The 12,374-nt window shown below is 41.8% G+C and overlaps 1 protein-coding gene across 5 annotated transcripts in view; it reads right to left on the bottom strand.

The window, feature by feature from the left end:
- Positions 1–12,374, bottom strand: part of mast3b (microtubule associated serine/threonine kinase 3b) — a 37,511-nt gene that overhangs the window by 14,920 nt on the left and 10,217 nt on the right. For 4 of the 5 annotated variants that reach the window (XM_085433126.1, XM_085433125.1, XM_085433128.1 and 1 more), the window contains 7 exons: positions 9,835–9,923; positions 7,292–7,364; positions 5,094–5,114; positions 4,683–4,761; positions 2,171–2,328; positions 771–846; positions 286–495 (listed from right to left, as the gene is read on the bottom strand). In XM_085433126.1, the coding sequence (XP_085289252.1) occupies positions 286–495; positions 771–846; positions 2,171–2,328; positions 4,683–4,761; positions 5,094–5,114; positions 7,292–7,364; positions 9,835–9,923 (706 nt within the window). The remainder of the gene's footprint in view (positions 1–285; positions 496–770; positions 847–2,170; positions 2,329–4,682; positions 4,762–5,093; positions 5,115–7,291; positions 7,365–9,834; positions 9,924–12,374) is intronic. The other variant, XM_085433127.1, reaches the window with a different exon arrangement.

The following is a 12,374-nucleotide window of genomic DNA, read 5'->3' as shown; positions in this document are numbered from 1 at the left end:
GAGTTCAGCATCAGTTCATCAGCTGCTGCTTAAAACCAGAGAGAGCATTTGGCCTGCACCGCTTCTCTCATCAGTCCTGCAAAACCTCCAGTGTAACTGGAAAGCATTCACAGGTCTTTACTTGTTCCACATTTTGTCATGTGACAGCTTTGTTCCAAAATGGATTCAGTTAATTAATGACAAAATACTGGTGGTGGCCAGTTACCCCTCAGCTTCCTAGAAGATACACCTCAGCAGTGTGGATGCCTTTCAGATGCACCCTATGTCAGATTGAGGGATTCTCACCTCGTGTAGCAGCTTGTCTAGCTTCTCCTGCAGCTCAACAAAGTAACGAGAGGTAACCAGGCCGTTCTGGGACTTATCCAGACAGTCTCTGACCAGCTCCACCAACTGGTGCTGGATGAAGCCCAACACCCCGTCAGCCAGCCGGAGGGAGCTGTCTGGAGAGTAATGTGTGACAATCTCCAACAAGCGCTCCTCCATCTGGGCTGTGGCCTGCAGGGAGCACACAAACACAGAGTTAGAACAATTAAACGAGCACTGATAATCATTTTTTAACCCCTCTCTACAGCAAATTAAAAAGAATTTCTCCAAATGTTGAAAAGTGGGCTTTAAAAGCTTGTTTAAAAGCATTTCTCCTTATTGAAACAAAACCAAAACCCAAAAAGGCTTCAGGACGCTCCACACAACAACAGGAGAAATGCAAAGTGTGTTTCTGGTTTGAATATGTCTTCGTTGAGAATGCAAAGTTACAGATATCCTGTACGTACCTTTGGAAAACGTTCTCTGTAAACATGGTTCATCATGACTATCTCATTATCGAAGGAAACACTTGATCGGCCCGGGCTACGAAAAAGCAAAACACAACAAATTAGTACATTGCAACTGATCAACACAGAGACATTTATTATTATTACTACTACACAGTTCATTGCATTTCTCTTCTAAGCTATTAAATGGCGATGAAGAGTGGTTATGTCATCGAGGCCATCGCAGTTCCCTCGAAATGGCCAGCAGTCAGTTTAGTTCAATCCAATCAACACACACACGTCGGCTCTTAACTAATAGCCTGAGTGTGACTGAACGAGGGTTTTGAGGTCAGCATCAACGATACTTTTGATGTCAGCCTGCGAGACAACATTCAGGTTTGGTGGCTCTTAAGCTGCTTAAGCTCCAATCAAGGTGGATTTCACTGTCAGGTTTTGATGTTTCACTTTAAGATGCTTCCGTACCGGCAGCAGCAGAGGTTTCTTCTAGCCAAAACTGTGTGAATCATCGACATCAAATAATTAGTCACTCGCTGCAGCACCACTCCAGCATTGAGGCCAAAGGGAAGGTGTATTTTTACAGAGAAATCTTGCTTGATGAAGCTTCAAACAGAACAGATGGAGGGAAAACCTATCACTTGCAAACAGACTCCCAGAGTCTTTTTTTTCTTCTTCTTGTCATAAAAGACGCCTCTGTTTTACTGGATGGCTTCTGCCCAACACACACTGCTGCAAAGCTCGCTGCAGTTCGCCGCATCAGACACCCACCACCCTCGACTACAGTTCAGCAGCTATGAGACGATGATCCCCGAGGCGCTCTGTTAGCTAGCACGCCCACGCGCGGCACACCATGGTGCCAGAACACAGAGCACTCAGGCACTGCACAAACAGCACGGAGCAGAGCCAACAGACAAAAGTTGTCAAAAACGCACCGCTTTGCAGTCAGATCTCCACCTGCCTGCCGGCCAACGGGCATGTGCGATCAATCGGAGGCAGCTGAGGTGCCAAAACTGGCGCTTGAAGGCGTCTTCAAATCTGACAGTCTATAAATGATACAACAGCGCTCGTGTTCTGTAGTCGCTGTCCAAAGTTAATCTGAAATGTAGGTAGTTAATCCTTTCGGACGGATTACTGCATTTAATCTGTGTGAAACATTACATGTTTTTAATTTGATGGTAGAACAAGAAACAATCTGAACAAAACAGACAGGAGGCTGTGAGAGGTTCTCCCATCTCCGTGTGGATCCTTCCGTCGGTGTCAGAAGGTCGTCTTAAAATAGTGATCCTGTCATTACTTTACACTTTATGTTTTCAGTAACTGAATAAATAACTAAAAATGGCTACCCTAAACAAAGTTTAATTGCACGTTTTTTTAGTTTGTTCAGTTCTGTGTCAATTATCCACCTGAGGCTCCGAGACCGCGGTCGTACCACCGGCGAGGGCCGTCCGTCCTCGTCTGTTATGCTGTCTGTGCTGCGGAAGTGCTTGAAGATGAAGTGAGGCTCGTCTTGTGTCGGCTGGTAGGGAAGCTGGTGGAGACGCTCCTGGGACGAGGAGGAGGACTGCGCACACAGAAAGAAATTAATCAAATGTCTTGAAGGATGTTCAATCATCAAGGTAAACAAACCCCAGAAAGTTGATTCTGTTCATCTACATGTTGCGGTTTCAGTGGGAGAAACGTTTTATCACTCAGCCAAGTGACTTGCAGCTGACTGCAGGTTTCCCCAACCTTATAAACACTACATAGTGACCGAAACTGGCACCATTGACTAACAATGGGTCGTGAGGTCAGTTTCATCATCATTAATATGCAAATTGTCATGAGCTGAAGTTTCTCCCGCTGAAAACTCTGCGTTCAGATGAAAAGAATCAAGTTTCTTGGAATCCATCAAATAAGAAAAATACATCTATTTTCACATTTAATACTGAGCTTCTTTTGAGGCTGATTTAACCAAAACAACGAGCAGTATCTCTTCAGCCCTTCTGAGCTACTTGTTTTGACATTTGAATAAATGTTAAAGTATCCAAATCTTTACTTCCGACCCATCATCTTGTGCAGTGCTTCTAAAGAGTGGGAAAATATTTAAATGAACTCAAAAATGACTTAAGACTGAAAATCCCTGAGAAAGGATCTTCACCTCAACACTACAAAAGCCCAACAGCTTCCCAAACTGGCAAAGATTTGCTGCTGTGTTCACGATTTTACTAATCGTGAACACAGCAGCAAATCTAAGCTAAGCCAGCTTTACATGTTGCAATACGCAGCATCGGCCCTGTAACCACTGCGGGCTGCTTTCGCAAAAGAAGAAAAACAACTAATGTTGCAATTTGCCGGTCTGCTTTTCAAGTGGCATCACTCAACAAGGTAGGCTGCTAAGACTGAAGATCACAAACGGGTTCAGGCAAGTCGGGCAAAGCAAAGGACAACAGCAAACTGAAATTGGTTCTGCATTGTGAGCCTGACTTAAAGGATCATCGAAGGGGAAAAAATAAAATTAAAGCTAAGCTCGTCTTACTAGGCAAGCACAGGCCTACGCATGTGCTGCGTTCTGGCTTCACTCGGGTTTCAAACCCTGCTCTCCCATGAGAAGGTGCTCTTTTCCTTTGCAGTACTGTGATTTTCTGCTTGGACAATCTTTATTCTTCGTATTTTACTGGCTCTACAACAGACTGACGACCTGTCCGAGGTGTACCCTGCCTCTTGCACTATGATAGCTAAAATAGGCTCCAGACCACCTGCAACCCTGAACTGGATACTGATGGATGGATGGATGGATGCACTACTTCAGTGAGAGTAACTGAATCTGGAAAGATCTGTGATATGCTATGAAACATAAGAGTCTAGTTTCTTTTCAGACCAGCTGAAAAACAACACACTGAAAGGTTATAATTGTTTAAAAGACATAACGAATGAACTCAGTGATGTAAAATAATTCCACATAGCATCTTTCAGATCAGAATATTCCACTTATGCATTCTGATAAAATAGATCAGACACCTGTGAAGATTTGCCCTAAATCCAAATTCTCAATGTATATGAATTTAGGTGACCAAAAAACCAAAAGCCTACAGAAGCATTATTATTATTATTTGCAGTCATCTTCCATGTCTACCGAGGCAGAGAGTAACATCTTTTCAAGCAAAATAGGGGACGGTGTCTGTTGCCGGCAATCTGTTTCATTTTGCGGTCCATGTGTCGTGAACAGAACGGGGCCAGAGGGACAGCATCTGCGAAGTCTCTTTCTAAAGCCTCAGTATAAAGAGGGCAGCGGGGGCCACTGAAGAGCCCTTTTGTCCCCACTGACCTCTGGGGCTATGCCTGGGTCGGCCCAATAAACCTCCTTATTAGAGCTTCACACAGCAGACTTTCAAAGACTTGGCAGACTGCCGCCATTACGAACTGTTCATCTGACTGCCGTCTGGTGACATCATCCAGTAAATACAATTATGGCTTTATTCTGCAATAAGACAATTCGCAGTCTTTTAAAAACATCTGGTTGAATCACTGTGACATCCTGTTGCTCAAAAATGCTGTTTAAAGCTACCAAACACTAATGTCTCAGTGTACTGTTAATGTGATGTTATGATGTTTTGTGTTTTTAATAAAGGCTGTCAAAAAAAATAAAAAGTTCCTGAAATTATTTAAATTTCCTTCCCCTCCTCTCCTCATTAATATGCATCCACGCAGACTGTGTGTGTGTGTTACTTCTTACACCGAGTTCCACAGACTTGGAGAATGACTCACTGAAGCAGACGATGGAGGAAAACAATTAGCGGTTTGTCATCATCAGTCTTGGCATTCACTGTCCCTTATTGCATAAACCAATGTGCTATTTGGGCTGAGTGAGGTGTTAGAATCGCCTGGCTGCCATGTTGTGACCGGGGGACGATGGCGCCATTTTTCCGGGTGTCTTACCGAGACGGTGGAGCTCGGCGGATTGGTTCCATAGCCAGACGAAGGGAGGGACGCCAGGGACCATCGTCGGCCCTCGGCTCTGAGGGAAGCAGACATGCACGTTACATAAGCCTCAGCGGCATAGGCATTAGTTAGCATTTCATAGCATTTCATATGTGAAACCTGTTACATAACAGACAACGGAGGTGTCCTGTGACTACATGAGCATGAAATTTATGTCTTTTCCCCCCCACATATATATATCTAAAAATATAAATGCCCATTTCTCCCTCCCTCCCTCACTTTCTCTCATCACTTGATTTCAATAATCAAGCAATAAGAATTTATGAAGGACAAATATTTTTTGTGTAAAACACACGACAGAAAAGTTTAGACATAAAGACAGGGTGCAAGAATTGGAGAAGCAGCTACCTGTCCGCGCGAGCCAAGTGGCTGCGATCACGACAGCAACGGAAAGAAGGACAAGAAAAAAAAGAAAACAAGAAAGAGAAAAGCAGAGAAGTGAGTTTCAGTGAGTTTTAAGAGTCTTGCACAAATGAACCTGTGACCTCTGGCATTCGGCTGAGGGATTAGTACTGACAATGTTGCCTTCCTTGCCACTTTTCATTTGTCCAGATACAAAGAGTGGAGAGCAAACTAAATTAATTTGAGGATGTGTGTTACATAACAGGAAGAGCCCTTCACTTCAAAGCTGGAAAGAACGAACCTGCAGATTGGACTGTACAGCTGCAAAAAAGGGTGGCGGTGGGAGTATGTTTATGTTATTTGGCATTTGCACGCAGAGAAATGATGCAAGGACTGCACTAAACTTTCACACAGATTGTATGGAGAATCAAGTGCAGCTGCATAGGCTGAGTGGCAAACTTCAAGAGCAGGGCTTTTCCTGCTTAGGCAGAGAGTTTTAGCCTGAGCCAAAGGAAAATCACCAGCATCAACACGCTTTAGTTTATCAAATCACACAAAAATACTGCAAAGGCGTCTGTCGTATAACGTAGCAGAAACTCGTTGCCTTTTTCCCCCCTTAAGAAAAAAAGCATACAACCCTGACAAATAGTGTTAAATAGATCGGGACAGATTTAGTAAATTAATAAAAAGCTTTGACTGCCACAAAAACAACAACAGCAGACGGATTATACTCATGAATCTCTTCTTCCACTAAAGGGTCTCATTAAATGGTGACAACAGGACAACCAGAGCTTCACGCAGTAACAAAAAGAGTTCTCTTCATGGCTGTGAGTCTATTTTATTGCAGCACAGTGACGGTTAGGAATAGATATATGACACAGGATGAGATAATAAGAAAAGTATCGCACAACAATTTATTATCGGCATGAATTTAGAGTCAAGTCTAAGTTCAGCTTATCAAGATAAGTCGAGGGCCATTCCTGTGTATATGAAATTTTTTTTTTTTTAAAAGACATTAACTGACCTTTAATTTGACTGGCTTTTTATACAACAGGAGGAAATCTAAATATTTAATGAATAAATATTTACCTAGTGCCTGTTATTTTGTTGGCAAGCTATGATGTGTTCTCAGAGCAGTCCACAGCACCTGAACCTGCTTATAAGTTTTTAATGACTGTTCTCGGGTGTCTTTAAGGTACTGCCTCACTTGTCGGCTACGCACGCCTGGAGCGAGACAAGCATGTTGCCATGGGAACCGGGCTGAATGATGCGTGAGTAAGGGGGGGTACCCTCCATCTGACTTCACTCATCCTGCCGAGGAGTCTGCAGCGTTAAGGATGGTGGGGAGCGCTCCCGGCTGAGTCAGCCTCAGTCACCTTTCTGCTGTTTTCCTCTCGCTGCTTTTATGAAGACCGTGATCCTGTGTTAGCTTTTTTTTTAGTCATTTTTTTAAGTGTGTACTTTTCTGATTTGGATTCACAGTAATAAATCACAAAGACGTAAGGCTAAACAATGGCCCAGGTGATTCAGAGATCAAAAAACGACTACCTAACTCAATTCAGTTTTATTTATATAGTACCAATTCAAATCAACAGCTGCCTCAGAGGACATATCGTCAGGGGAGACAATGTAAAGACCCTCAAATATTAGTAAGAAACCCCAACAACTACACGACCCCCTACGTGTAGTGGGAAAGAAAAGCTTTCTTTTAACAAGAAGAAAACTTTGACAGGTGGTTTCTTCTTCTTAAAAGGGGAAAACCAGACTAAAGTTGACTTGACTGATGTGCTAGCACCATTAACTTCGACCACTGTTGACCCTTGACATCATCCTCTACCAGCACAATCCCAACAACCTTCACTGTAAGAGTTGCCAGTTCCAGGAACTTCAAAAATACATCATAAAGCGATTGATTTTAATTATATCTTTAAAAATACTCACTTGTTGTTGTGCTGATTTTACTTTGTATACAAGTGTAATATGATGGATTTTATGGTTCAAACTTTTAATCGAATGACACATGACCTTTTTACTTTTAAGTTTCATTGCAGTATTTCTGCCACATTCAACATGTGGCTTTCTCTTAACAGCAGTGATGCTGATTAATGTCCATCATCCAACAGAATACAAGCATGATTAAAAACGGCAATAAAGCAAACACTAAACTCCAGGGGAACAATTTTTAAGAAGCATTGCCGACATACCTTCGGGCAAATGGAAAGTTGAGGAAGGCACTGGTCGACACATTTCGTGGACTGTCTAAAGGACTGCTGGCGGCTGAAAGACATAAAAACATAAATGAAAGTTAGCACTGTAATAACATATGAGAAAATGGAACGGAAAACAGATAACATCATGTTTATGCAGTAACCTATCATCAGTGCAAAACTAGCACGAATGGTCCAACATATCATTTTGATATTACTTTTTCAAATGTTGCTTCCAGTCTACTAAGGCTCTCGATTCATGGAGAAGCCTCATCCTGCTTGGCTTTGTTTGAGTCTGCAGATTTGGGTACACTAGAGACCATAGTGTGTTTACATGCGAGTGTTGAGTGCCCAATTAGAGTGCGACTGCACTCCATTATTAGCTCATCCTTAGCGTGATTGAGTTCAAAAGGAAGCACAGCTACATACTGCTGTTATGAGGATACGAACGTTATTTTTTCCTGCTGCTTCATTGCATTCAGGGGCTTTAGAGCATCTGCTGCTGATTTCGAAAGCAGGAGGGCAAAATCAAGCATTTCAGTATCTCCTGTCCCTTAACTATGTTACAAGTTCATGAAAATTGCTATTTTATGGCCTTCAAACTGAGTTATCTTTGGTATTTTTCATAAATTCATCTAAAGAAATTAGAACATATTGTGTTTCTTACAAGGCAGCTCGTAACAAAGTGTTAAAGATACAACTTAAAACTAGTTCTTCACTAAGTTCTCTGTTATTTGTAGACTCAACAGTGATTCTTCTTTTTTTCTTTTTTTTAGAAGACAAGACGAGAATTCAACCCTGGCAAACAGCAGCCCCCATCTGTCTATCTGTGATGTTAGGCTGAAAATAATTAAGGTGGGAAGCAATACAGATGCCAGCTGGGTGAACAAATGCTGTTCTGCAGCACTTGATGTAGAAAATTAACGGTTGTAGTCAGTATTTTTCAGACTTGTAGACTAGTCGACTAGTCTGAAATACAAACAAATAAGTGGTCGGCAGTCTTTCACGACAGAACTTAGAAAACACGCCGATATGGAACATATCGAAGAAAAACACGAGGTCATTTTAAATTTGAGCAGCAACACATCACCAAAAGTTTGGAGGGGGCCATATTTACCACTTTTGGTTGCTTTTCATTTGTGTAGGAAAGCTTAGGGACCTTTAGGGAGTTGTGTTTGTTATTTTTGGCAATGCTCACTGCTGAAGCAAATAAATGGTTGCTTAGCACTTTAAAAGATACTACTGTTTGTGTTCTTTCTTGGGTGGTGCGTGAGTGGGGCCAATTTCTTGTTGCGTTCAATACACGCCTAGACTAAGAACGTAACAGTAGCATCTGCTCTTCTTTTAACAACAGTGTGAAACCGTCTGGGAACTGAGAACACCAGCTGTTGGACTTTTGGGAGAGCAATGTTGTCCAGTTCTTGTCTGATACAGGATTATGTTTGCTCAACAGTCTTGACTCTTGTTCAGTGTATTTTTCATCTCATGATGCACAAAATATTTTCCAGTGATGAAAGGTCTGGACTGCAGGCCGGTCAGTTCAGCACCCAGCTCTTGTACTATGAAAAGCAAGTGGTTGTAGGAGAAAGATGTACTCTGGATGAAAGCAAACGTTGATTTAAAACTTGTTAATACTTTTTAAGACTGATGGTGCCTTTCCATGGATTTCTAAAATAATTTCAAATTATGATTTATCTGATCACAAAACAGCTTTCCACTTTGGCCCAAACCATTTTAAATGAGCTTTGTCCCAAAGAAGACAGTGTTGTTTCTCAATCGTGTTCACATATGGCTTTGCCCATGTAGTGATTTCCATGACAGAATCATGCCTGTTTTTAAAGCAGTGCTGGCTCAGGGCCAGAAAATCGCAGGAATCTAATATTGATTTTTTTACCTTACACACAGAAATTTCTCCAGATTCTTTGACTCTTTTGACAATATTATGTACTGTAGATGATGATATATTTGAAAGTCTATGTAATTTTAGGTTGAGGAACATTATTAAGAAATTCTTTCACAATTTCTAGATGCGTTTTTTGCCAAATGATGAACCTCTGCCCATCTTTGTTTCAGGGAAACTTTAAGATGCTCTTTTTATACCCAATCGTGTTACTTGCCAATTACCCTAATTAGTTACAAAATGTTCCTCCAGCTGCTTCATATTAGTACCACTCACTTTTCCAGCCTTATGTTGCTGCTGTCCCAGCTCTTTTAAAATACGTCACTGCCATCAAATTCAAAATAAGCTCTGATTTTTTGCCACGAAACAGTAAAATGTCTCACTCTAAAAATCTGATATTTTCTATGTTCTAATGTGTTTTTGAGAAATGCAGATCATTGCATTATGAATTTATATACATTTTACGCAGCACTTTTTTGGGATTGGGGTCGTACAACTCTGAAAATCCTTCTTCTCAACGCTGGTAAGGTGAGATGGAAACAAGCAAAGCAAACGCTTCTATAGCAACAGTTCATTCTTTCATCGGTTTGACTGGCCGGTGCAGTGCCGAGATTTTGGAAAACACTGAAACAGGTCTTACCAGTTTGGAGTGAAAGTGGAGAGAGCGGCCGGGAAAGCGTAGGCGACGGCGTCCCGACACCGAGGCTCTTCCTGTTGCTGCTGCGACAGCTGGAGCACAAACAGCAAAAAGAGAAACCTCAACAGCCTGTCACAGTCAAAACATATCACTTATCTGCATCTGCCATCACAATTTATATACAAGTGTTTCTGTAGTAGTTTGAATACTAAGTGACTGCTGTATTCTGCAGATGAAAATAACCTAACATTGGCCTCAGTAGGGTAATCTGTGCCCTGCAGGTGTAGCAGCATGCTGACAAATTAGTTGCAGTGTTACGTTCATGATCAGTGAATAACAAAGCTTTATTTCTTCTCATTATGTCCTCAACAAGGTCCCTTTAAAACCTGCAACATTCTCACTTTTAAAATAATGACAGCAGCTCCACACCTTAACACAGAGCACTGTATGAAACACACTGATAATACCAGCAGCTCTTTTAACTGACGGGAAGAACGATATGGCAATGCCAGAAAATAATAACCTGTTGGTTTCCTTCAAAGTGAGCGTAATCGCTGCTGCCCTGACTTCTTCCACCTATAATTACAGGTCTGAGTCATCTGAGTCTTCCAGTGTTTCGGATTGGCTTTAAGTATGTGTGTTGAGCAGCAGCTTGTCGACACAAAAGGCTCATGACAGTGTAACTCTGAGGAGATTAAGCAGACACTTGACCTCTATCGTAGCAGACCGTTATCCTCCAAGCTGTGACGGTTGAAAAAACACAGAGTAACACCAAAACATGTCTGTTTTGTGTGCACACTGGAAGGAGAAATGGGGGTAAATGGTGCTGTGGAGATAGGACATGGATGTAGAGTGTGCAATCCTCATATAACTACGTATTATTAAACAAAACAAACATAGCGATATTCCTGAAAAACACGTCAAAATTTGTTGTCGGTGTTTACCATCTTTAGGATGTCCTTACATTATTAATTTCATTTCAGTATTTTTTTTACTGTTTCTTGCAATCGCCTGTTTGTTTTAAAGGCAGGAATTTCCATCGTTAATTAGCAAAAAAGACCTTTTTCAGACATTGCTGCAAATCTACTGCAGGGTGCCAGCCTATCACAGGGCTAACTCACTGCGACATTCACGCTCACCATCACACCCACGCCTAATTTAGGATCATCAGCTGACCTAACATGCGTGGCTTGTGACTGTGGTGGGAAGCCAGAGTAAAACCATGTCGACATGGGACCAACATGCTAAGACCTGCACTTTAGGTCATCTGAAGATCATTAATTTTCTGGACCCATATACCTTCAGCCTGAGGCTTAATTTTTTACTGGTTTAAACACAACCAATAAACAACACTGTGTTTGGCGATTCTTGACCAAATGGGTCTGAAAATGATCTACTGTACTGTCTTTTGCGCAAGATTAGAAGGGTGTTTAGCATTCTGTTTAGTCATATGTTGCATCTGTTCATTTTATTAGTATTTCTCAAGATTATATGAGAGAAAGAAACTAAAGAAAGTAGATCCCTTTTTAAACAATAAGTTTCCAATATTTAAATGCTAATACTAGTAGCAATGCTGTCAGACAAGTAAATAATAAACAGAATACCAATATATCACCACAATTCACAGGTTACTGCACAGAAAATAACAAATGTGACCTTGATCTATACCACAGTTTGATAGAAGACCCGTTTGATGATCAATTGTGACCAATGCTGTAGGAGAACTAGCAAGTCTTGAAAATTGTAGACGGACGATTGACGCCTTGCAATGAAATTAGCTCCACAGTTCTTCAGCTGAATGACCTATTATCATTTTTTTCTTTCAGCTGCTCCCTTCAGAGGTCACCACAGCGGATCATCTGCCTCCCTCTCACCCTCTTCTGTCGCATCAACCCTCTGCATGTCCTCCATCCCTACATCCATGAGCCTCCTCTGAGGTCTTCCTTTTTTCCTTCTTCCTGGCAACTCCATCTCCAACATCCTTAGTCAAATAATTCCACTAGCCCTCCTCTGCAGATGTCCAAAACCGTCTCAACCTTGCCTCTCTGTCTGTCAACCTGAACTGTCCCTCTGATACCGATCTTCTCCATCTTTAGCTCTGCTTGTCTTCCTGTCAGTGCCACCATCTTCAAACAGTCCTCAAATTCAAATTCATACTCCAATGGATGCATTACAGAGCATCTTTGTGACCTCTACACTTCTCCATCAGCACCCTCAGAGCAAACGTGCTCTTTTTCAGCATGAAGCCATAGTGCTGCTTCTCTTCTTATCTACCTTTAATGACTCTTTCACCATATCTTGATAGTATGGCTGATAGTGTTACTACAGTCCTGCACATCATTCTAGAAAATTGGTATCAATACACTTCTTCTCAGTTACCCAGGCATCCTCTTGCTCTCCAAGATTGTAATTACCAGCCTGGTTAAAAATGCCACTGCCCTCTCTCCTGGAAATCTGCATACCTCTACAGGTATGCCAGCTGGTCATGCTTACATAACCACCTTTTCACTCTTAATCTTCCTTCACTGCTGCCCTCACTTCTC

This window comes from Copadichromis virginalis, linkage group LG15 (assembly GCF_057382275.1).
Source record: "Copadichromis virginalis isolate Kocher_CV1m ecotype Utaka linkage group LG15, C_Virginalis_male_GT1.1, whole genome shotgun sequence".
NCBI lineage: Eukaryota > Metazoa > Chordata > Actinopteri > Cichliformes > Cichlidae > Copadichromis > Copadichromis virginalis.
This window is presented reverse-complemented; position numbering and strand designations above follow the sequence as displayed.